The sequence below is a fragment of the Arabidopsis thaliana genome, assembly GCF_000001735.4.
Source record: "Arabidopsis thaliana chromosome 1 sequence".
In the NCBI taxonomy this organism is placed as follows: Eukaryota; Viridiplantae; Streptophyta; class Magnoliopsida; order Brassicales; family Brassicaceae; genus Arabidopsis; species Arabidopsis thaliana.
This window is the reverse complement of record NC_003070.9, coordinates 17,110,281-17,136,035: the sequence shown is the minus strand read 5'-3', so window position 1 is coordinate 17,136,035 and position 25,755 is coordinate 17,110,281. Positions and strand designations below refer to the sequence as shown.

Sequence of the window (25,755 nt, the reverse complement as noted above, 5' to 3'; positions counted from 1 at the left end):
TGTTTGGAATTTACCGACTTATTCTTAGTGTATGAAAAGAATATAATGAAGTATGTTTTTTTTATTTGGTATTCTAGACATGAAACTATGTAAACTATGAATATCCAACCTAAATAAAATAAATATTATAAAATTAACTTCAGAAATTAATGTTAATTTTTTAACCTCTTAAACAATTAATCAACAAAGTATATTAAAATTTATCTTTTCATCTATTTTCTGAAATTGAAATACAAAATTAATGGAAGTAGTGATATCAAGTAGTTAAAACTTTGGAGCTTTAAAATGAAATACGGGTTTTTCATATCCCCACTAAAAGTAATTTCATAGACAAATTATACTATCGTGCTAAATTATATACCTCCACTTAAGAAAAATCCAAATTCAAAACCTAAACTAATGAATTTTTGCAAAAACATACATGAACCATGAGCTATGACCCATAACCACGTTAAGTCACCGTGAAAAACATGATGATGAGGATGTCAAGTGTTAGACGCCGCCGTTTTATTTCAAAATTTAAAATCGAAATGCATGTCCAAAACGACTTTATTTTGACTATTTCATTGAAAAGATGTTATTTGGACTATAAATTTTAATAAAATAGCCAAAACGACTTTGTTTTAGACAAAGATTTTAATTCTAAAAATTTTAAACTATACAATTTATCTCCAATTTTAAAACGATGTCATTTGTTACAAACACAACATAATCAAAACGACTAATACTACAATGTTTTGCTTAGACACATTCTATGTCATGCGTCTAATACAGCATCGTTAGACGGTTTGCTAAAACAATGTACATTAGGTCAAAATAGCAAACATCTAATAGACTTATCACTTACGGTTCAAATAGATAATTTATATTTTTTCTTTCAGATTTAAAAATGTGTGATATCATTCTTTACGTATATATGAAAAGACACTCAGCAAAATGTTCGTTTGATTTACGTATGAAAAGACAACATAATCACTAGTCTACCGGATAAAACGTATATATGAAAAGACACTCAGCAAAATGTTCGTTTGATTTACGTATGAAAAGACAACATAATCACTAGTCTACCGGAAAAAACTCTTCGTTCAGTCATGTTGCCCTTATTGACTTAAGTGTTGGAGAGTATTTGGAAAGACACATAGTATTTTATTTTCCAAAGACCTCTGAACCATGTTAATGAGCATGTAGACATCTCGAAAGCTTGAATGCCACCTACAACAAATTATACGGATGATCCTGAATGCCGAAACATAGGTTTAATCCCAAGTGGACAAATCTCGGATTGTTCCCAACATACGAAGTTCCCCATCAACATCGAATTCAACTGTCCAAAAAAATCCAAATTTTCATCCAAACTAAAATAAAATATAATGCTTGATAAAATTCTAAGAAATCTAAAATAATATACTGCACAAGCTAATACAAATATATAAATTTATTTCATCAATTAGTTACTAGTAAAAAAATAAGAACAGAGGTAAAACAAACATTCAATACTTATTTCCCACTCATTTTACTTAATACTATAAAAAAAAATTCCATCATTATTAAGTTAATTATAACCCTTTTCCATTGGTTATTAATTAATGAACAATATTTGGAGTCATCCCTAGGAGTGAACCCTTTTGTTCAGAAAAAATCATTTAATTAAGAAAATCTAAATTCTAACTACTTTTTTATAAACCCAAACAGATATATAATCTCATTTAATTACAAAATCTAAACCCTAATTCTCATTTGTAAATCTAAACCAACATTTAGCCTCATTTAATTGTAAAACATGTTAATAAACTCAAACCGATATTTAACCTCGTTTAATTATAAAAGATAAACACTCATTCTCCTTTGTAAACCTAAATCGATATTTAACCTCATTAAATTGTAAAAACTAAACCTGTTTATAAATCCAAACCGACATTTAACTTCGTTTAATTATAAAATCTAAACTCGTTTATAAATCTAATCTGATATTTAACCTCATTTAATTATAAAATATAAATCCTAATATTTTCTCATTTAATATATATATATATATATATATGATTTAGTTTTGGTGATAGGTTAGTTTTTACAATTAGATAAGTTAAGTTTATAATTAGATGACTGATTCTTATTCACAAAAATAAAAAATTCTGAATAAAAGGATGATCCAAAATATTTTTTTAACTAATGGAATCTTGATGAGACACAAAAAAAAATAAAGAGACAAAAAAAAAACACCAATCAATAACAATTATATTTCATTAAAATTCGTATCTACCACGCCCCAAAAGATAGCTCTAACAATCAGTAAAAACAAATAAAAGTGTAGAGATTCATCTCTCTCTCTCACTCGCTCTTACTCTCAACAGTCTTTCACACAAGTCAAACTCACACACACATTATCAAATGCAGTGTCTCCGAGTCACACACCAATACCAGATTACCACAAAACCTCTCTCTTCTCTCTCTCACTAGCTCGAACACCCAAAACAGTTAGAGATTCAAATGCCGTCGGAGTCATCGTACAAAGTCCACCGTCCGGCGAAATCCGGAGGATCTCGACGAGACTCAAGCCCCGACTCAATAATCTTCACACCTGAATCTAATCTCAGTCTCTTCTCCTCCGCTTCCGTCAGCGTCGATCGTTGCTCTTCCACCTCCGACGCTCACGACCGGGACGACTCTCTCATCTCCGGTCCCTCTCTGGTACTCCTACATTGTTCATCAATCTGAGTTTCATGAACTTCTAACTCTGACATTTATGACTACGCGTGTATTTGACTTAGTCAAACTATTCAAAATCATGCAAAAATTGATTTCAATTTCACTGTTCGTCATTCAAATAATACAGAAGACAGATTTTGTGTGTTTCAATTGCACTGGATTTAGAGTTTTAGCGCTGATTACATGCAATGGAACTATTTAGATTCGACTAGTGTGGATTTAGAGCTTTAGAGATGATTTACATGCCAATAGAACTGTATAGATTCGAGTAATGAAGAAGCTACTCTGGATTTTAGAAAATGTTTCTGGTAAATTACTAGATCTTGCTTGCAATGTGTTTTTGAATTTGTTTTAACTTTTTTTGTTTGGCATTATATGAGATGAACAGGAGCGAGATCAGAGGGTAAGTTCGAGCTGTAAAGATCTAGATCTAGACAAGCGTGGTACAGGGTGGAAGAATAGTTGTAACTCTAGAAAATCAAATAAAGTAAAAGGTACTAATACAGATATAGTGTTGTTGTTGTTACTAGTGATTTGATTAAAAGTTGTCAAGAAAAGAGATAACAAGCGACAAAAATAGTCCAAAAGATATCAATTACTTTCTCTCTTTGTTTTCTACTGGAAAAGCAGCTTGGAAAGAGGAGTTTGAGGTTAAAAAAGATGATGAAAGCCAGAATCTTGATTCAGCTAGGAGTTCTTTCTCTGTAGCTCTTAGAGGTTAGTTTACTTTACATGATAACAAAAGTTTATACTTTAGTATCCATGCTTTTGATTAATGGAAGAGAGCTAATCTCAATTCTTTATAGAATGTCAGGAACGAAGATCTAGATCTGAAGCGCTGGCGAAAAAGTTAGATTACCAAAGGACTGTTTCGTTGGATCTTAGTAATGTAACCTCTACGTCTCCAAGAGTGGTAAATGTGAAGAGAGCTTCAGTTTCAACTAATAAATCGAGTGTGTTTCCTAGTCCTGGTACTCCGACTTATCTACATAGTATGCAAAAGGGTTGGAGTTCAGAGAGAGTACCTTTACGTTCAAACGGAGGAAGAAGTCCGCCAAATGCTGGGTTTTTACCTTTGTATAGTGGTAGAACGGTTCCTTCTAAGTGGGAAGATGCGGAGAGATGGATAGTTAGTCCTCTTGCTAAGGAAGGAGCTGCCCGTACTTCATTTGGAGCATCGCATGAAAGGCGACCTAAAGCAAAGAGTGGTCCATTAGGTCCTCCAGGATTTGCATATTATTCGTTGTATTCCCCTGCAGTTCCTATGGTTCATGGTGGAAACATGGGAGGCTTAACAGCAAGCTCTCCGTTTTCAGCTGGTGTGTTGCCAGAAACTGTTTCTTCTAGGGGTTCCACTACAGCTGCCTTTCCTCAGCGAATCGATCCATCCATGGCGAGATCAGTTAGCATTCATGGCTGCTCTGAAACACTTGCATCTTCATCCCAAGGTATAGACGGATCAACCCTCAGTGACACCTACTTTTAAGTTTTGAATATAATCCAACTCTCGGTAACTTTTATCGGTTTTGTGCTAAACTTAGAGTGGACAAAAGGACTCATGCATCAACACATTATTATCTTACTCTAGTGATCGTTTCAATATCATAATCTGAACACTTTGACATTCTGGTCTGGTAAGTGCTTACGTATTTGTTAACAATATGTACAGATGACATCCATGAAAGTATGAAGGATGCTGCTACCGATGCTCAAGCTGTCTCAAGAAGGGATATGGCAACCCAGATGAGTCCCGAGGGAAGCATCCGGTTTTCCCCTGAGAGACAGTGTTCGTTCTCTCCCTCCTCTCCATCACCACTACCTATTTCGGAACTACTGAATGCTCATTCCAACCGAGCAGAAGTCAAGGACTTACAGGTTGATGAGAAGGTAACCGTAACTCGCTGGTCAAAGAAGCACAGAGGTCTATACCATGGAAATGGCTCAAAAATGCGAGATCACGTACATGGAAAAGCTACTAACCATGAAGATTTGACATGGTATGTTCTAATCTGTTTTACTCCCACGGCATTATTACAAACTCATGAATCTGAATAGGCATGACATATTTGATATGGCTCAACGTCACAGTTAATCCAATTGCCCACCATCACAGATTTTCATATGAATGGATTAGACTTGGAATTCTGATTGAAAGTTTAATATTTATGTAGTGCGACAGAGGAAGCCAGAATTATATCTTGGGAAAATTTGCAGAAAGCTAAGGCCGAGGCAGCAATAAGAAAGCTAGAGGTTCTTTCCTCTTATCCTGTCTTTTTCTTCTTTCTGAAGCACAAAAAATGAGGCTTTAAGCATATAAACAATTGCAATTGGTACCAATAATAGCTTAAGTAATGATGTGTCCATAGGTAGCTTGTGTGTATCACTCCTACGGTAACTAATGTCAGAAATATTTCCCACAGATGAAGCTGGAAAAGAAAAGATCATCGTCGATGGAAAAGATTATGAGAAAAGTAAAATCAGCAGAGAAGAGAGCGGAGGAGATGAGGAGGTCGGTGTTAGACAATAGAGTCTCAACCGCATCTCATGGTAAGGCTTCATCATTCAAAAGAAGTGGGAAGAAGAAGATCCCTTCCCTTAGTGGTTGCTTCACCTGCCATGTATTCTAGTTGCCCTTTTTCGAAGAAAATACGGTAAATGGAGACTCTTCACTGATGCGTACGCGTAATATTTGGCTTTCTAATTCCTGCTTGTAATACTACTTTCGATAGTCAGTAGCTGTTAATTGATTTCAATAGATGCGCTTAGTACATTTGTATGTTAGTTCCTAGCTGAGTAAAATCCGAGGGATGAGTCCACCCATTTCCACCTTTGTTGGTCTCTTCGGGTGTTTAGAGGTGAATTGATCCCAAGAGGACAAACTCTTCTTGATAAAATGTATTTGTAATTTATGATGCCTTGATACTAACATTATGACATAACTTTTTTTAACATTATGACAAACATTGTTGTTTTACATTCAAAGCTATTTTATTTTATTTTTGTCAACTGGAGGATTATTATTAGTTTATTACCCTCAAAAAGCCAGTACAGAGGAGACTAAAGTCAAACATCAATTAAAGGTTACAACAGCAAAGCAAAGATATACATTCCAAGCTATCAGTGATGTGAAAAATTCCATGATTGATAATAGAAATTGCGATTAAGTTCTTATTAATGGGCCTTTTCATAATGGGCTTTACGATTTTAAATTTTAGTTGTAGAAAAGTTGTTCTTTAAAAGTACTCAATGTGCCGACTGCCGCGTACGCCAGACAACAACAAACAATTCTCGAACATACCGAAAATGAGAATGATGAGATTAATCAACAAAATGTCTTTACATATTCGAGTTATATCTTATAAATTAGATCTAATGTACCCGACTTTCTTAATTTTTCCATGGTGTATTTTTGTTATTTTTTGAAATTTTTATTATTTAAAAGTAATAGTACACATTAAATAAGCAACTTTAATGTAGCCTTTTTTAGGTGTAGATAGTAGATGGAGAGTGAACTCTTCCTTTGGTAAAACTAATATTTTTGTAATTGAATATGTGACTATGTTTTCGACATGTTTCTATTTTTCGTCCCCTATCATTGAATTTTTAATTATAATTTAGTAGATATTTTTTTGTATTAAAAAAAGAATATAAATTAGGTTGTAGCTGTAGATTTTTGGTATTGAAAATTACATGTGAATTTAATAAATGAAAGCATGATGTTATATTAGTTGTGTATAGCTTTTTTCATCATTTTATTATCTATACTATATAAAAGAAATATTAGTGTAATAATTTATTAAATTTTCCATTTTACTTACTAGCAGATAACAATAATAATAAATTAACACAATCAGAACACATATATAATTTTGTTAAAAATTTAAAAAAATTATTCAAAAACTCAAATACAAATTAAATAAGAAATATCATTTATATATTACTTTTACATATTATAGAAAATATGAATTATTTATATATGAGTTATAATTTATGGTTTATTATATAATATATTGACAAGTGAAAATATATATTGCTTTGTTAAACTTAAACAACGAAATGATAAATTGGAAAGGAAAGACGGAGAGTTATAAAATAAAAATAAAAATAAAAAATAAAAAAAAATAAAAAAAAATCGCAGAGACTTATTATGATGGAAATTAGGATGTATAAATCGAAGAATAAAATATATGTTTTTGAGCTGTGATTTTAAAAAGTGGTCTGTACATCATAAATAATTGAATTTGAAGCAGTAAAATACTACAATGCTACATGCAGCTTCTACATACCTTATATAAAACAAGTCCAAAATCTAAAGTTAATTGAGTCATTTCATTTTAGTTTCGATTAGGATTTTTTTCCTGATGATGTGATCATTTAAGGGAAAAGAAAAACATTTCTAATTATATAGAATGATTCCACAATTAGACAGACTTCATATTAACGCCGGACCTATCTACATTAGGCATCATGTCAATAAAAGACCCACCACTTAAAGAGGCATCACATTTTTTGGCCCAAACAAAGAAAACGAGAAAAAGAGGCATCGCATATATTCATTAAATGTTGATCGAAAGATCTACCACTTAAAATAGGCATCCAACAAAGAAAAGAATATCAAGAAGACCATGACATGACCTTCTTCTACAATGTACGTAGGAAACAAAAATGGAGATATATAGTGTATATAAGCCAGGAGGAATATTTTGTAGCTGGTTAACTCAGAAGATAAGAAAAGGTAGATATTGTTACCAACATAAAAACTCACATACAAAAACACATAACACAGAGAATACATTAAAGCTCAAGTGCAATTATTTAACCGTCATTAGGGCAGATAAAGTGGATATGATTATTAAATAATGAGAGTTCAAGCAATGAGGGCAAGTTTATCCTCAGGAGTAGTAGTAGGAGGAGGTCGAACCAAGCCTCCTAGGCGAGTAGAGTTGACGTAATCAAATGGGAAATGGTTAGAGCCACCAGGGAACACTATTCCCACAACCCTAACAAATCTCATTAACCAATTCTCTTTGTACTCGTCGCCTTTCCAAAACTGTAATATGAAACTCCTTATAAACTCCCACAAACCAGTCAACAGCTGCGGTATTAACCACAACAAGTTGAAGTAGTTCGCATTTGGTGCATCTTCTCTTACCTAACCAACATTAAAAAAAAATCCATAATCATGCATCAAAGATGTATATAGAAAGTTACAATTAAGAAAAAAATGCTTAAAAAGTCTAAATCAAAAATACATATATTTATAAGAAAAAACTTGAGGAAATAAATACCCATTTCGCATTTTTTTTCTTAAACTCAAACTTACTAATTAGTATTAATGTTACATAGTACAAAGATTGTAAGCATCCTTCTCAATGATTGGTCTGAAGCCAATCTGGAGTACAGTTATCTAATATATAGCATGATAAATGTAAAAAGAAGTGGCTCTTTTAGTAATGCCGTTTTTCCATATAAAAATCTACTTTTGAGAGTTTAAATTATTATTTTTTAGCGTTAGGGTTTAAGAGTTAATTTACTTTGTTGGCTTTTAAAAATATGGACCATGTTATTAGTTTTATAGAAAATATTGCCTGTTTTTTGAAGAGTCTAAAACAAAGTACAATTAAAACTCAAAATAAATAGGTTATTTATTATCTTTTATATCATCGACATTTCTCTAAAAAACAAAGGAAAAATTGAAAGTTTCTTCATGTCCACTTTAAATATTCACCCTCTTTATTCTTTGTCTTTTTTTTTTTTGATGAATCTCTTTATTCTTTGTCTTTTTAAAATAATATAGCAAGACAAAACCCCAATAATTAGATAGAGGCTGATTTAATGTACCTTTCCTTTGTAGAGACTGTTGAAGGAATTGCAAGGTCCATAGTGCTTGTATGAGAATAAGTACTTGTCATCAAAGGGCACTCTAGGCACAACATCATTGTTATAGACGAATCTCTCATACTCTATTCCATGCTTTTTCACCACACCCTTCATAAACTCACCAAAGTCCTCATCTCCTACACGTGGCTGTCCAAACGTATAGATTCCCTCTAGCTTATCTAGCAGCTCATCCTCACCGTGAATGGCCAGAATCGCCGGGAAAAGAGCAGCTAGTGCTCCGCCAAGGCTGTGACCTGTTAGAATATATTTAAGGTTCTTGTTTCTGCCAAGCTTGTCTCTAAGCATCTGTCTGATGGTGTAGTAAGCATATTGGTGTAGTAGACTAATATTTTCCTTGGGCCATCCATCTTTTTGGAGACCTAAAGCTCTTGAGAACCCGGCGTGGACTTTGCCAACGTTCTTCATCTCGTACCTAATTTAAGATTTATTATTTACATATGAATTAAGAAGACTAATTTTTTTTTTTATATAAAGAATAGTAATTATTGATTAAACATATAGAACATATATAAGTACCAAGAGAGGTCGAGATCAGTGCACCAATCGGCAGCCTCGAAAGGTTCGGTTCCTCTGAAGCTAACGACGATGAGGTCTGGATTGGTGCTCGAAGTCTTGAACACGAAGGCTTGCGTCAATTTACTTTCTTGGAAAGCTGACCACATAAATAAAAACTAATTAGAATCTACAGAATTTTAAATTTATATAAATTTGATATTTTGCAAATTTGATGTTGTAGGATATGATAATTAGAAATGGTATAAAGTACTCTCTTATAATTATAAGTTATTTGTTGAGAAAGACAAGACTTTTGGAATCGAGAATTGGATGAACTAAATCTCTTGCTTGACAAAAAGAGATCTTGCTTGATGTTAATCTATATTTCTTCTGCACGTTTATGTAACATATATATTATTGTTATGTTTCATCGCTTAAGTAAAGATTTATGTTTTAACTTTAAATAGAAAAGAGAATATGTATTTTTAGTAAATCAATCTCCTAGTCCTAACCTAACAAAAAAAATGTTCTTCGACAATTTTTATCAAAAAGACAAAAGAAAAAATCGATCTACGTATCATGCAGCATTTGACTTTAAGAATCTTAGCTGCTAAAACCCGGACAAAACACGTGACTTTTGATTTTGGGTCACCAGTTTATAGTATCATATTTGTTCTCTTACGAACATTTAATACATGATTATAAATGGTTAAACAAAAGGTAGAACCAAGATATTGTCCAAATATCCAATATAGTTTTAAAATTTGCCTACAAGTGCACCAAACTTACATAGATCATAAACATGCATAGATTTAAATTAATATGTTATCTTAAGGTTTTTGACGTGTATTCTATGAATAAGTAAGGTTTTACAAGAAAATATATCTCTTTGTAATATTATGATTTTTTTTTTTTAAACCGATCTTTTTTGAAATACGACATTAGAAATATGTATTTAACTTAATATTTTACCGGACCATGTAGCCTAGTAATTTTCACTATTATCACCGGTTTATTAAAACTCGAATTTAAATCCGGTAGAAATATATATGTAAGTTATATATATATATATTATATTTAAATTTGTTAATGTTGATTAATTTTGATTAAATGAGTGCACATTAACTCTTTGATGTTAATTATTACCTAAACTTTAACTGAGTTCCAAAAATATTATCTAGTTCATATTTCATATAGGATTACTTTTGAATTTTAATATATTAGTGATTTATATATTAGATAGTAAGTTTTTGATAATATCAGAAAAAATATTAATACAGAAACAAATTCATCAAATTCGTTTTCTTAACTAACCTTTATAAATTAATAAATTTAATGATCCCTACATTTTTTATAAAAAAAAGGTTTACTTGTACTCGTTATTTCTACTTATATATTCATTAAATACCCTTCTATTATATTATCCGTCAGACGACACATTTAAAATAAGTAGGGATCCCTTGCTTAGTTGGCATTTAATTATGATATAGAAAGAACTATTTTACATTTATAGCATCATGATCTCGTAGAACTGTTTCTGTCGTATTATCAAAAACGAGAAAATGAAAGGCATTTATATAATTTGGTAAATACTTTTAACTCTCTTTTTTTCTTTTCTCTTTTTTTTAATATATAGAAAATGTCACTTTACCTCTTTTTTTCTATTACGAGTATGTTTGATGTCCTACGTACATCTTACATATATATCTATTTATAGCTTCATGATTATGATTTAATCGGCCTTTATTAGGCTTAAATTATTCATATACCAAAAGGAGTTAAATTAACCCAAAAGGACCAAAACCACAGAGAATGCCCTACTCCCTGAAATGGGAAATAAATAAAATTTCTTAAGAAGAATAACTCGTAGCATTTTAATTTACCGTTGTAAAAGTCGTAGTTACCCACCAAGTCCATCTGCATCACAGGATATAGACGTAGAGTCATATAGAGAGAGTGAGCAGTAAAACAAACATTAAAAAAAAAAAGCCTAGTTAAAAGAGAAGAAGAAGAAGAAACGAAGTTAACCTTCCAAGTGTTTTTGACGACGGAAGTGATGTAAGGTTTGCTCTCATAAGAGATCTTAGAAGCCATTATTGACAACATCGATTTGTATTCGATGCTACCAACATTTATCTTCTCGTCAAGCTCTATTCGTCGATCTGAGCATCCTATAAAAGAAGTATACGTCGCCGAAGATTTGTCAGGCTTGACCAGCTTTCCTGTAACAAATTCGGCCTTTAGGTTAGTCCTGTAAAAATACTTGTGAAACACCATATATAAAAATCAAAAAAGTTGGATTAGTTGTCTTAGAATTCCAGTAATGTTCTTAAGACCTATAAGAGTTTAGGTTGCAATAAAAACTCTTTAGGTTGTTTAACCAAATTGAGCTCTTGATGCAATATATGGATAATTCGTTTGTTTTTTTATATGTGTGCTATATAACGTCTTGCATGGAGAGTAATTTTCGGTCTGTCTCAAATCCGTTTGATTTGTGTAAGTGTCATTGGTCCTTGTCCAAAGGTCCATGGGGAATACTAATATGTGGAACTGTATGATATTTGGTCCTTGAGATCTTTCAATATTGATTCTTTTAAAAAACTTTGGGATACTTATATCATATGTAAGAAAGAAATACATGTAATCTTCTTCGAGTTCAAGTATTTGGTAATAGGGATAAGTAAATATAACGAACTAAAGTATGCTATATTGTTAAATTTTCTCACCTGACATAAGGTTAAGTATCAAGTTGAAGAAGCCTCCATTTGCCGTAAGAAGGTTGAGCCAATATGTGAGCTTTTGACCAATGAATGCAAAAGGTTTACTTAAGAGCATTAATACTTTTTGAAGGAAGATGGCCAACGCAAGGATCCATCGACTCGCGAAACTTCTCCGGAAGCCTTTAAGCGTATCCGGAGGAGAATCGATGAATCTTGCACTGGTCAGGTTGGAGGAAAACAAAAGCAAAAGGAGATCAAGAAAACTTGCTTTGGTCGGATCGACCAGAAAATAACTATTGCAAAATTTCATATTGGTTTTGGACATCCTCACAATATGAAAGGAAGAAAAAACTTTGCTCAGAAATAAGAAGAAAGGAGAAATGGTTGATTTGTGAGTCATGCAACCTAGAGAGTGGCTACGTATTTATAGAGCTAGTAATAATTGGTATCATAATTTTTTTTGTTAATTAACTTTATAGTTGAGCCAATCAGACAGCGCCTTGTGGTCATAAAAAGCTTTGGCTGTTTTTCACGTGCGAAATAAAAATGATTGATTCACAATTTAACCTAATCGCTTTGGTTTAACTTAAGCAAATGACCGTACGGTATGTATATATGTATCTACACGAAATGTTTTTCGTTTTCTTTGACTATCGTGAAAAACCGGTCCGATAATATAGTGTGTTTTCTTGTTTTTTATTCTATTTTGGTATCTTACTAAAACACACATGACACAGACATAATTATATGTACTATCGATTATCGAATGAGTATTGATTTCACTTGTGTCTGTGTGATATACTAGTTCATAAGTGAATTTCATTGTAACAAACAATATGAACAATAATAATCAGTGTCCTCAAGCTTGTTAGTGAACGAATGCCTAGCACTTGTAGTTATTTGAACTCTAATTATCAGAAGATAATACATCAAAAAAATAGTGAGATATGATATAAAAAATTTATTTTTGTGAAACAATTTTGGTTTTCTAAATAATTTATTTTTATGAAACGGATGAAATATAAAATTACATTCGATCACCGCGTTACATCAAGATCCAAGACACTACTTAAACATCTGTGTACTCAGTGTTTTAGAACACTAAAGAAAAGAACAATAATGTACTTTGATACTATCACGAGATCTCACGAGTAAATTCGACGGAAAACTGAAAAATAAAAAATCATTTTCTTAGCTTATGCGGCGATGTCCATTTCTTTTCTTAACGACCCATGATTACTTAAACGAAATGGCCGACTAACTTTCAATATTAGGAGACTAACAAATTAAGAATATTTGTGCCAGAATTGTTTACACTCTAACCCAAATCTTAATTTCTAACCCTAGAAACTAATCAAATCTAAACTCTACCATTGTACTATTAACCCTAAAACAAATTTATAGAATTCACTAAATTGTTTGAGTTTGTATTATTCATAGCAATGAGATTTCATAACATTATAATTTTATGCTTTTAAAATATAATTTAGTATTGAATATATAGTTATATTAACATATCTATTAAATAGAACTTTACATGGAAAGTAAAATCACAAGTTTATAGTATAACAAAGAGCATTGTTTTTTGGCAACCACACATTAATAAAGAACATTATACTGTTGTATTTGTATTGATATAAAATGAAAACTACATAATTTTTTCACACTAAAAACAAGATATTAAATATTATTCAGCCAATGAGAAGTTATATACTGCAAAATATGTGGTAACAAAATCAAAATATATTTATATTCGCATAGAAATGTAAGAAAACAAATAAATTGAGAAAAAAATATCTAAAATATTTTGTAAAGAGAGAAAGAGAAAGTAAAAGATAAATGTAACTCTAACTTATCGAACTATTATAAAGTCTTTTTTTTTTTTGAATACTTGAAAGTTTTGGGCCAAACCCCGTAATCATCCCAGACCCAAAACTACAGCATGTAATACTAAAAAGTTTGGGTAACTCTCACAACAAAATATATGTATCGTGATCGCAAGTAGATATATAGGGATAAGAAGTCAAATAAATTAATAAACCAAAAAAAGTTTACATTTGGTGGTCGATAACGTACGTGTCTTAGTAATTTGACTAATTTCATATTAATAAAACATTTTATAGAACCACGTGAATTCGTTCAAACCTCTCTGTTTCGCTTAATAATTGGAGATGAATCTGCCGTGAGATTTGCATTTATTGTGTATACATATGCATCTTAACTACAATCGTAATTAATTTGATCGTATGGGTTTTACAAGTGTTTGGTCGTATTAATTAATTTGAACGTATGGACGTAGGTTTCAAGCTTCTAATCAGGTCATCGAGTATGTTTTGGGGCCTATCTATAAAGAAGCTAATTTCAACAAAAACCAAAAAAAAGGGTTTTAAGTGTTTGAATGATTGTGTATTTAATCAATTAGTATTCTAACACATTTCCTTTGCTAGAACTTAGAAGTGAATGATGTCAGAAAATATTTGACGTAAGATTTTGCCAGAATTTGTGGTTTTCTTTTGGATAATTACACAAACTTTTAGAATATAAAACAGTAAATTTGGTAAATAGCATATTGTTCCTAATTAGAAATTTAACAAGTTGATTTGGTCATTTAGACGTCTAACATAAATAAACATGAACATTTCAAATGTTCGTTTTCCCCTAGGACTCAGATTCAACACTGATCATACAAATATGAGAGATCGCAGAAGAATGCGAGATATAGGGATTTTCCATGAGATCAACCACATTATATATGCCTTGGTCTGTCACATTTATAAGGGATTGGAATGGAGGAGACATTAACATGAGTTTTTCAATCTAATTGACAGGAGAAGAGTGAGAGAAATAGTGGGATTTTTCAAAATTGTTTTTGGAAGATTCTATATATGATGATTCTGACAAATTTAGGTCAATATAATATCTGACTGTTGCTCAGAAAAAAACTCAAATTTAGAGGATATTGAACATGTAGAGATCTCAAATCAGGGAAATTGGAGAACTCTGTTTCTTTTTGATGCTTGAAAATTTATAAAAGATGAATATGTAATTGTTATGTATAGTTTGGTGTACGTATCATATATTTAGCTCGGATTGTAGTAAATAGTAATAGAAAAAGAGTTCATAAACTACGTATGCTTATTCTACGAAGTAGTATACTATTTTGATACATATTTATCTTGGTGTGTTTTATGTATTAATTATCGTATAAATCATTTTATTTTCATATATCTGTTTTTATAAATGATGTAGAGATCCAACCGGTAGCTGACCAAAGATTGGAGATGAAACTCATGCATATGGATAAGAGGAGTCTAGCCAAATCCAAAGATATTGTGACTATAACCTGATAACTCTGAGTAATAGCTTACGTCAGTACTTGTATACATAATCTACTTAGGATGATTCTTCACAGTTTCTTTCTATATGCCGCTGGTACTCTTGATATTTTGTCTGTTAACTTAGTTTTCCAATTTTCATTTTAGTTAGAATTTACAAGAATGGTATTTGGTTATGTTTCAAGTAAAATGTTTCTAAGTGAATTTGTGTTAACTTTTGGTTTTCATATAATGTTACATTAGTTTTTAGCAAAAGAAGTATGCTTTTTTTTTTCAGTTTAATGTCAAATATAAATTTGGTTATTTTGGGGGGTTTTGGTTACTTTTGGATGTTTTTGGATAAAAAATAACCAACCCAAACCGTGTACAAGTTCTTTTGGATTTTCACACGGTTCTCAATATGAACAACAAAACCGACTTGAACCTGAATAGAATGAACCCAAAACCGAACCAAAAATTTACAACATCTGAACGGGACCTAAGCCTCATGATCTAAAGATCCAATTCAAATGGAATCAAACCAATCCGATCTGAGTACTCGAATGCCTATGACTTCTTTCTTTCTATCTCTCATTCACGCAAAAAAATATTCGAGAATAGAATATAAAAAATAAAAAATAAATTAAAAAGAGAGGCAGAAGGCTCTTGTGGATGAGAGGGAGAGAGTATTAACATTCACATCCCCATGACCCCATGTATTTGTATCAATGATTTTTCCCCTTCTAAGACTCAATGTATTTATATCCAAAAAACTCAATATTATTTTTATCAAAAAGGTACTATCATAATATTTTAGTAAAATATAACTAATCATGTGTGTTAGTGCAATATATTGAGAATTTATAAATTTTAGGTCAAGATGTTTTGCTACTTAGTCAAGTAACATATCGCTAGAAAATGTGCCAAAAGTTTAAATTAAATTATGAAATATTTTAATTGATCGAGTAGAAAAATATAATGCTCTAGCTTATAAAAAGTTTCAATTTATCAGAGGAAACATCATATTAATTTTTTATTCTTTGGCTTCAAATTTTTGTTATGTCGATGAAATTAATATTATGTTTTATGGGTAAATGTACATATAATATATATAGTGATGATGAGTGTTAAATACATTTCTCTTTGATACCCTTATGAAATTATAATCTTTTATTCATAAAGTCATTATAGCTCGTCATAATCACATAGACAAAAAGATTAAGGTTCTTTAATTTTTACCCCATATCCAGTTTGTTTAGCAACAAATTATTTATCTCTACGAATGGAGGAAATAAATACGTTCCCAAATAAGAAGAATGTGCTGAGACAAAAGGAAGAACAACTTATCTTGTTCACTAAATTGACTCCAATGAATTTTAACTTTTTTAGGAACAATAATTTAGTCAAAACTTCAAGTAATTATATTCATGTTGACTCAACATATTTTTCCTACTACAAACGCTAGAGCATATTTTCACTCTAGCATTTATAATGTTTCTTCAATAAGTTGGTCATCGCCTTTCGCACAATGCAAACCAAATATATTCGGTTTCCATATTTTTAAATTTATTAATACGAAAAAAACAAATTCCTAAGTACAATAATTTACCTTTTGATTTATGATATTGATCTCTACAAAAATTAACAATAAATGTCCATCGCGAGTAGTATGAAGAGAAAATCAGTAATTAGTTTTTATTATATAGGGGATGTGTGCTTGCATGTGTTTTAAAAAATCTTATTATATATCTTCTTTATTCAAGAATCTGACTATAAACTGAACCGGATACATCAGAATTAATAGCAATTCTACTACACTAGCACTATCTGGAAGAAGAGAAGTTGCTATGCAATTGTGTGATGCCTTGGGAACCAAGAAATGTGGGTTTGCCCTTGAGAAAACCAGAGTACCAGTGAGCAGAGAGTTTGGGAGATCTCTTGCGATGGGGATCACTGAAATTGACAGAGTACAATCCAAAACTACTCTTGTATCCGTTTAGTAATTCGTACAAATCCATAAATGACCATACGAAGTAGCCTCTCGTGTCTGATCCATTCCTACATGTAGTCATATCTTTGTTTCTTTCATACACATTCATGAGGAAAGAATATAAGATGCAATGAGAAACACTCTACTTACCTAACAGCTTTGAGCACCGCACCAATGTAAGCATCTAAGTACTCAATCCTTGGTGTGTCCTTTTGTTGCAGCTCCAAATCTTGGTTCATTGTTTTACCTATTCAGTTGCATTGGCAAGATAATTGAGTAGACAACAACAACAACAACAACAACAACAACAACAACAACAACAATGGAGAGATCGAGAGATATAGAGAAAGAGAGAGACCATTCTCAAGAATGTAGACTGGAGGATTGCCATAGCTCTGCTTTATATACTCTAGGATGCCTTCCATAGCCCATGGAGAAACAACAGACTTGTCCAAACAAAAACAAACGCCACAACTAGTAAAAATGGATTGGGAATACTTAAAGTTATAAAGAATATTAGGCACTTTTCATCTGAATTTGGTAGCCTTGAAATTCTTACCCTCATAGATAAAACTGTTTCTCCCAAGCAATGTAACACAAAAAAAAAGATGATTAGCAAAAGCAAAATATCAAGATAAAAAAGCTAAGAGTTTTTTTCAAAATATATATATATAGATTGAGTTGGTTCCTACTATTAATAGATTCACCCATGTCTGAGTTAAAATCTGGAATTCCTGAAAGTGAAGGGTTGATATCGATGTTTGTGACCAAAGCCGTGAGATAGTGAATGACTCCTATGAAGTCAGATGAGCCTTTCACTTGTTCTGATTCTTCCTTCGAGAAAACTGGCAGTCTTGATCCAATGGTTCTTTTCATCACATCAGGATAGTCTCCATATATAAGAGGCTCAAGCATCCTAAGTTTTCAAAGAGTACATTTGTTTCTTTTGTTTTTAGTTTAAAACCTTGGATATGTAGCCTAAATTTGTTAGTGTGCCTGACTTACCATCCGAGGTAGAAATCGTTGGCTCTTTTCGTTGCGATTTCATCATCCTTGGAGTTTGTAGAAGGAGTAAAATTCATTGCAAATAAACTAAATCCAACAGAACCTCCTTGTATATCCTGCACATTATAACATTTTTATCTATCTTGCTCCTTTGTCATCAAGTTCCACATTGACGAGAGGTTTATCTAAATATAGATGCATGTTTTAAGAAAATAGACCTTGTACTTTTGCTTATATAGTCTTGAAACAGAGGCGTGAGCAAGCAGCAAGTTATGGCCTACGATATATGTTTCAGTGGAAGAGTTCCCTAACGTGCAGTTTCTGCCCGGAAAGGAGCAACGACCAGGCGGTGAATTCCCATCGTTGTAACCTCCAATAGTAAATATATTAGCCTCGTTGATCGTGGTCCAGAATTTGACGTGGTTCCCAAACTCTCTAAAGCAAACATCTGCATAAGCGGTAAAGTCTTTGCTGCGATGATAAATAACAAGAAGCTTTAGTTTATTTTTCTGATTATTTTTGTAGAAATGTATTAAAGAAGAAGCAAAGTAAATGCCACTCTACATGATTTTGCGGTTGGTCCAGCCTCCATAGTCATCCTCGAGATATTGAGGAAAATCGTAGTGATGTAGTGTAACATGTGGCTCAATTCCTTCAATAAAATAACATATAGTCCAGTTAATAGAAAGTAAAAGGAAAGTCTAATATAATTAAAGACGGGACTTACCATGTTTGACAAGTTCTTGAATGAAATTCTTGTAGAACTGTAGACCTTTCGGGTTAATGGAACCTCTTCCATCTAATGAGACAAGAGGTCAAAATTTTGATTCTTTGAAGTAAAGTTGGAAAAAGCGGTCATTGGTAAAGAAGACTTACTAGAGATGAGTCTAGACCAAGAGATGGAGAATCTGAATGTATGTAAGCCAGTTTCGGCCATGAGCTGCACATCTTCCTGCATAGTTAGGTAAAAACCTTTGATAACAAGGCCATAGCCAATTTTTCTTGGTGAATATATATATAACATGTATAGACAGAGAAAGAACCTTATACTTGTGATATCCATCACAAGCTATGTCTCCATTATCCATTTTACCTGCCAAGTACAAACATTTACTCTCTCCGTTTCACTTTAAGTGATGTGTCATGAATTTTTTTTTTTTTTACTTTGTATTTTAAGTGATGTTTCCAAGTCTTCATACAAAACTTTAATGTATTTAATTTTTTTGATTATTTATATTCTGCAGTAAGCCATTTTTTTCTTGGTAGAATGAGGGAGACTAGTCTCCCATATTATTAAAAACAAAATAAAAGAAATTACACACGAACATTACGTGGGCGTGTAGCACCGTACAATTAGCATCCTCAAAAATAATCGAAGTAGCAAAATCAGGTCTAAGGGGAAATCTATGAAAACCCAAAAGTAACGAAAATGCATAGTTAGCTAGTTTATCGGCAAGACGATTAACCTCTGTATACACATGAGAAATTCGGACAGTCCAGTCCTTTGAAATGAAGTCATAGCATAAACGTAAGCCATTTCTAATGATTTCTTACTATAGTAAACAAATATGCGAAAAGACTTACGACAGTGAAGGAAAGTATCCCAGACGCTAGGTTTCCTCCCATCTTCATCAACAGCTCCTTCCCACTTTGAGAAACCAAAATTTATACATCATTCAAGAAAAGGGAAATGGAGAACAAAGATAGGATTGCTTACCTGATAAGCAGATATCCCGGCTCCGAAAACGAAGCCTTCCGGGAAATCGCTCCTGCTGTAAAGATCGCTACTGCATTTTCCAAATCCATGGAAAGCTAGAAGAAGCAACACAATCATGGTAATGAGAGTCAAAACATCTTCCATTTTTTTGTGTCAATTTTGGCTCGTGTTGGGAAGTAAGTAGACTTGTCGTGGAGAGTATAAATAAAACACGTTTCAAAGAGGCATATTGACTGGTTGTTATAGCCACTTCGAACATGTTCCATACTTTCCATGTCTCTGTTCACCGGAGAGACATATTTCTGTTCACCGGAGAGACATATTTGTATTAAAGGATGGTCCAGTGCAATTAACACCACTTATCTTTCCCTACCGACACCTCCCATTAGTTGCTGTCAAACTTTATTGGCCACAATATGTTTAATAGTCGTTTTTTAATTGAAACACAGTTCTAGTGTTACCTATTTCCCTCTCTTCCAAATTATAAGATGTTTTAGCTAAAAATATATATATGAATTTTCAAAACAAAACATTAAATAACTAATTAGTCAAAACATAATTTAACCAAACGTCACAAAATTACAGAGATGATCAAGCTAAAAATTGAGGATTTTGTGGATTTAATCAACTTGAAGATAGGATGATGATCAAGCTAAGAAGTTTTTACCTCCTTGAATCAAAGAATATTCATAAATTTTGCATTGTTGATAGATCCAGTGTAGATATAAGATAGAAAAGCAATATATATATATTTTTGCAACACTTTTATTAAATAAATTTTCAAGTTGGAACTTATTTACAAGGAATGTCATTGCCATTAATTATTATCAATTAATTAATATTTCTAATTACTAGCATTTTTTATCTAATATATCTGCATCAATTCTAATTACTTAAAAAATAAGAAATCCTTGGACATTATTAATATTATACTTTATTAAAAGGTAAATGTTGTAGTTATTTAAAATTTATTAAACGTTTAGAATATTTAACGGAAAAGCGTTTAAAATAATTATAATATGTGAAATTTATAAAAATTAAATAACCATTTGAGAGAAAACTTTTAAATTGATTTGAATTATAAATCTTTTAGTAAAAGTATTATTTAAAGAAAAAAATAATAATGTTTAATTTCACCGAACGAAATTAGATGGTAGGTCGGGCTTAGAATATTATAATATATGAACTTTCAAACAATTATATAAACATTTATAATAAAACTTCTAATTTGATTTGAACTATACATCTTTTAAATTCAAATATTATTAAAACAAATAACAAAACACCGTTTAATTTCACTGAACGGAGTTAGATGGTAAGACGGGTTTGGGTTGATAGTAATACGAGACGGTATACCACGGGTGAAATCCATTAGATCACTGAACGAGATTAGATGGTACGACGAGTTTGTGTCGATAGTAATACGAGACGGTATATACGACGGGTGAGATCGTAGATATAACAATCAAAATACAATTATATTATCTTAAACACTAAACAAAACAAAAAATATATTAACAAAACAAATATAATTAAAATTTAAATTATTTAGTTATAATTTATATTTTAACTTAATGAACTATATGTTATTGTTCCTATATTTTTAAACAGTAAAATCAAACATAGTAATTCCACAATAAATAATATATAAATATAAAATTTATACATTTAGAAATAAAAAACATTAAATCAAATATATTTTTAGTCTACTAAATAAATTAAAATTTTAATTTTTTTAAAAAATATAGTCCCGCAGTGTACCGCGGGTTGAAATCTATTTACATAATCAATTTTTATCCGTAAAATCTATAAATTGCCAAATTGGCTTACAAGCTTTCTTGGGTGTTTCTTTTATTGAGTAATATATTAATATTAACGATCTCAATAAATGATTTTCGCAGTTGTGTATGGTTGTGTTTTATCGCAACTTTTTAGTTTAGTAAAAACAAAATTCAATCATAACAATCTCAATAAATGATTTTTGAAGATGTGTACAATAGTGTTTTATGGCAACTTTTTGTTAAAATACATATATTTTTAATTCACAAGTTGTATTTTTAGAAAGTTGCAATCCGAATCTACGTTTTGCAACTTTTATAATAACTCTACATAAACGGTTGCAACTATTTAATTGAATTACTGCAATATTTACTTTATTTGAAAAATTATTGCAAATTTAAGTTTATTTATGACCGTTAAAACATTTTACTATCTACAGTTGCTCCTTTCGATGTAATGTTTTACAAAATTATTAATTTATTTTTTAATTACTAAAATACAGAAGAATGAAATAGTAACCATTAAATTAAACCGTTGCAACATTTAGTTTATTTGACGAATCATTATAATTTTTGGTTTTAATTTATGAACCATTGCAACTTTTGATATATTTAATATATACGATGACATCTCTCGGTATAACTTTTATAAAAATTTTATTGTAATAATCAAAATATTTATATATAAATGAGTAGTTGCAACTATTTTATTTAGCCATTGCAATATTTAGTTTATTTGATGAACCATTGCAACTTTGGCTTATTTAATGACCAACTGTCATGTGTTCTATATAATAGTAATCTGAACAAATGCCTTCTACGGTTGCATCTTTTTCTCGTAATTTATCATATTTTTATTATTATTTTCATTACTAAAATAAATTAAAATTAACTATTCCAAGTGTTTAGTTGAATCATTGCAACTTTTGATTTATTTTATGGATCATTGTAATATTTACTTATCTAGAGTAACATCAATGTAATTTAACATTGTAATTACATTTATTAGTATTGTAATTGTTGTAACGACAATTGGTTTATTTGATGAATCATCAAAACTTTTAGTTTTGTTTTATGTACTATCGTAACCTTTAGTTCATTTTGACAAACCATTACAATAGTTGGTATATTCGATTTGTTTTAGTTTATTTGAAGATTACATCTCTTGCTATAAATCTTTCTAAATTATTATTTTAAAAACAAATCCCTTACTTAAATATATACTGAAATGAGTTGTTTCAAACTTAATTGAACCATTACAATATTTAGTTGAATTGACTAATTATTGCAACTCTTTAATTTTATTTGACAAACCGTTATAACATTTGGATATTGGATATCTATGGTCAATTCTTGTGACATTCGACTAATATGAATAAATGTTACAGTTGTTAGTATATATTTGATGAAATATCTCAAAGTATATTTGATGAACTCTTCCAACATTTACCTTGTGTAAAAGATTTTTATAGGCAATAATTAAAAATAAATAAAAACAGAGAAACATTTTTGGAGAAAACACAAAGCATCAAACTACTAAAAAGGCAAATACTCTTATTTTTATGATACAAATATAAAAATTATTTTTAAATAACATATCTTTTTATCATAACTTTTTTTTATTTTGGTATTTTTGCACTATGGATCATATTTATTTTATAAGTCCTTGTCATACATGTTTCCATTAACAATGTTTCTATTTCTTAATCATGCTTTTTAAATCTATTTATTTCTTAAAATTTTAAAATATAAACAATTTCATATAAACATTTTTAGCCTTCAATGAATCCAAAATTTAACAACAACAAATTTAAATTATTTGAAAATTGTTTCTAAACATACATTATTTTTATAAGTGAATAATTTCCTATTATTTAAAAAAGATTTTAAAAATTATTTGAAGTTGAAAAAATAATTAGTTTCCTAGAAAATAATTTGGAGTATGTTGTCATGTCAAAGTCTATCTTTTGGGTCTTTTGAGTTTGTTGTCATGTCAAAGTCAATATTTTGGGTCTTTTTGGTTGCGTCTTGAGTCTTGTACAAGTTTTAGATACTTTTGCCGAGATTGGATGGTTTCAGGCTTCTTCGGGTCAAGAAACAACAAGAAAAGCTGAAACAAAGAGCGAAACTGGATAGACTGATCGATCCTCCATTTGGACATATCGGTTTCCTTGGAAGATCTTTTGTTTCCCACCAGAAGTTCCAAAGCTATACCCATGCACCAATAATAAAATCACATGTGAGTTTATATGAATAATAACTAGTTTTTTTTTTGTATGTTTTGAGAAAATGTTTAACTAGTTGGTCTCTAGAATTTGACAATGTATATACCTCAAGAAAAATCCAGTAATAGGTTTCCCGGAAATGACATTTGAAGGCTCTCCTCCATTCGCTATACGCTCAATATAAAGGCTTGACATCATTGTAGCTTACCACTGGTACATTCTTCTTGAACACTTTTTATCGGAACTTTCACAGACGAAATGGTGGAGATATTATGGTTTGGCGTCAAGTGTGAGTATCTCCTTCAATACATCGTCTTGTATTTGTTTTGCATGAAACGTTAACTCCTATAGATCATTGAGACTCGTATTTAATTTTTTTATCTCTAGTTCACCTCAAAGTTTGATCGTAATTTATATACAAAAAAAGAAAAAGAGAAAATTCCCAAACGTGTTTGAACTCTTTCTCATACAATCATAATAAAGTCGCACCTAACAATAATGTACCATGTAACAGGAGAAGGATCAATAACTCCAATCTTCCCAACCAATTTATTGGTTTAAAGTTTGAACGGAATGATAGCGGTTGCGATTTTTAACATTACACCCTCTGTTATATAATACTAGATAAGGCCCGTCTATTTAGGCGGGTGTAAGATACAAAAATAAATTTTTATAGATAGTATTTGAATTTTGTATGGTAATCAATATATTTTTCTTCATATTTAATTTAATAATTATTGTTTTAAACAAAATTCAGTCTTATGTATTCTATTTCAATTATACACACTCAATCTTCTCAGTGATATTTGAATTCTAAATAGTAACCGACCCTTATTCTATATTTAATTTAGTATCTAAAAAAGGAAAAAAAAWCAWATTATTATCTTACACATTCAATTTTGTAATACAGTTTAACTATCTATGTCATCATAATAAACTTGATCTAAATTCTACACACTTCATTTTAAATGATAACATTTTCATATCAAAATAATATTTCTGACATATCAAATCTATATCCTAGTTAGTAATAAAAATAATTAWCAATTAACAAAACATAATTAACTAAAAAAAACAGAAATCTACAAAAATATTTAGAAACCAAACATTGTTGATTTTTTTTTTATATGCCGTAATCTCGTAAGTTAATTTTACATCATGGAAATTAATTTTAAATGAGTTAAAATTAATAAATGAAAATATTCTCATTAAAAGTAACTGAAAAGTTAAATCCTATAAGCAATTTTTCTCAAAATAACCTATTTTCACTTATGATTACATGAGTTAAAACATGAGGGTGTTAAAAAGATTAGTTATTATTTATATAGATACTAGATCATGCCCGTCTAAATAGGCGGGTGTAAGATATAAATTCAAATTTTGATCGATAATATTTAAAATTTGAATAGTAAATAGTGATTCACACACATTCATTTTGGTAATTTTTGTATTAAACAAAATATTAATCATACACATTCAATTTTACTATACATTTTAACTATATATTTCAGGATAAGAAAATACATTTTAATTTTATACGCTGCAAAAAATATATATATACTAGATCCTGACCCGCACGTACGTGCGGAATTTCATATTTTTAATTCAATGTAGATTTTTTTTATTTTGTGATATAAATTATAATACAATATATTAGATATCTGAACTCCCATATACGTACAAAATATCAATTTTTAATAGATTTTAAAAATATATAATATATTGTTATAAGTAAACTTTGTAATAGTATATATATATATATATTATAAAGTTAAGAGTAATAATCGAAGTTCAATTATGTTCGTGTATAGTTATATTTTAAAATTCGGACTCACACGGAGAAATAACCCAAACTAAAACCAAATTTATATCCTATTTTACACCAGTAATCAAACTGTTAAAAT

The 25,755-nt window shown here is 30.5% G+C and overlaps 3 protein-coding genes across 11 annotated transcripts; 1 reads left to right on the top strand and 2 right to left on the bottom strand.

Annotated features, from left to right (window-relative positions):
* Nucleotides 1–2,226: 2,226 nt before the first annotated feature.
* On the top strand, nt 2,227–5,686 carry AT1G45207 (Remorin family protein; the record flags this gene model as incomplete). 2 transcript variants are annotated; one of them, NM_001333252.1, is made up of 7 exons in its annotated part: nt 2,227–2,688; nt 3,095–3,200; nt 3,337–3,423; nt 3,513–4,154; nt 4,376–4,703; nt 4,878–4,956; nt 5,127–5,686. In NM_001333252.1, the coding sequence occupies 7 exons, from the start codon at nt 2,488–2,490 to the stop codon at nt 5,331–5,333; spliced, it is 1,650 nt and encodes a 549-aa protein (NP_001320478.1). In that variant the 3' UTR covers nt 5,334–5,686. The 2 variants fall into 2 exon arrangements, with proteins under 2 accessions (NP_001320478.1, NP_973976.1); NM_202247.1 differs by having other exon boundaries at nt 2,488–2,688; nt 3,334–3,423; nt 5,112–5,685.
* A 1,126-nt stretch (nt 5,687–6,812) lies between these two features.
* Nucleotides 6,813–12,251, bottom strand: TLL1 (triacylglycerol lipase-like 1). 3 transcript variants are annotated; one of them, NM_001333251.1, is made up of 6 exons: nt 11,829–12,251; nt 11,131–11,324; nt 10,986–11,019; nt 9,124–9,259; nt 8,548–9,019; nt 6,813–7,858 (listed from the first exon to the last, which is right to left on the bottom strand). In NM_001333251.1, exons 1-6 carry the CDS (start codon nt 12,220–12,222, stop codon nt 7,574–7,576), a joined length of 1,515 nt encoding a protein of 504 aa, NP_001323068.1. In that variant the 5' UTR covers nt 12,223–12,251; the 3' UTR covers nt 6,813–7,573. The 3 variants fall into 3 exon arrangements, with proteins under 3 accessions (NP_001323068.1, NP_849772.2, NP_973975.2); NM_179441.3 differs by having other exon boundaries at nt 7,048–7,858; nt 11,829–12,221; NM_202246.3 differs by having other exon boundaries at nt 7,838–9,019; nt 11,829–12,215.
* Nucleotides 12,252–16,789: 4,538 nt separating this feature from the next.
* On the bottom strand, nt 16,790–20,274 carry BGLU1 (Glycosyl hydrolase superfamily protein; the record flags this gene model as incomplete). Of its 6 annotated transcripts, NM_179440.2 has the most annotated exons (14): nt 16,862–17,194; nt 17,277–17,373; nt 17,485–17,544; nt 17,625–17,699; nt 17,819–18,042; nt 18,132–18,247; nt 18,350–18,602; nt 18,696–18,783; nt 18,859–18,930; nt 19,008–19,083; nt 19,175–19,224; nt 19,598–19,633; nt 19,716–19,779; nt 19,849–19,992. In NM_179440.2, the coding sequence occupies 14 exons, from the start codon at nt 19,990–19,992 to the stop codon at nt 16,960–16,962; spliced, it is 1,590 nt and encodes a 529-aa protein (NP_849771.2). The 6 variants fall into 6 exon arrangements, with proteins under 6 accessions (NP_001323171.1, NP_001323172.1, NP_001323173.1 ...); NM_001333248.1 differs by lacking the exon at nt 19,598–19,633 and having other exon boundaries at nt 16,818–17,194; nt 17,485–17,572; nt 17,686–17,699; nt 19,849–20,225; NM_202245.2 differs by lacking the exon at nt 19,598–19,633 and having other exon boundaries at nt 17,834–18,042.
* Between the last annotated feature and the right edge of the window lie 5,481 nt (nt 20,275–25,755).

Excerpts from the sequence above, each read along its gene's own strand:
- TLL1 (NM_001333251.1), bottom strand. The coding sequence starts at position 12,222 with ATGACTCACAAATCAACCATTTCTCCTTTCTTCTTATTTCTGAGCAAA. Across the intron at positions 11,020-11,130 it reads TCGTCAAAAACACTTGGAAG|ATGGACTTGGTGGGTAACTA; the intron begins GTTAACTTCGTT and ends CCTGTGATGCAG. Across the intron at positions 7,859-8,547 it reads ACAGTCTCTACAAAGGAAAG|GTAAGAGAAGATGCACCAAA; the intron begins GTACATTAAATC and ends AATGTTGGTTAG.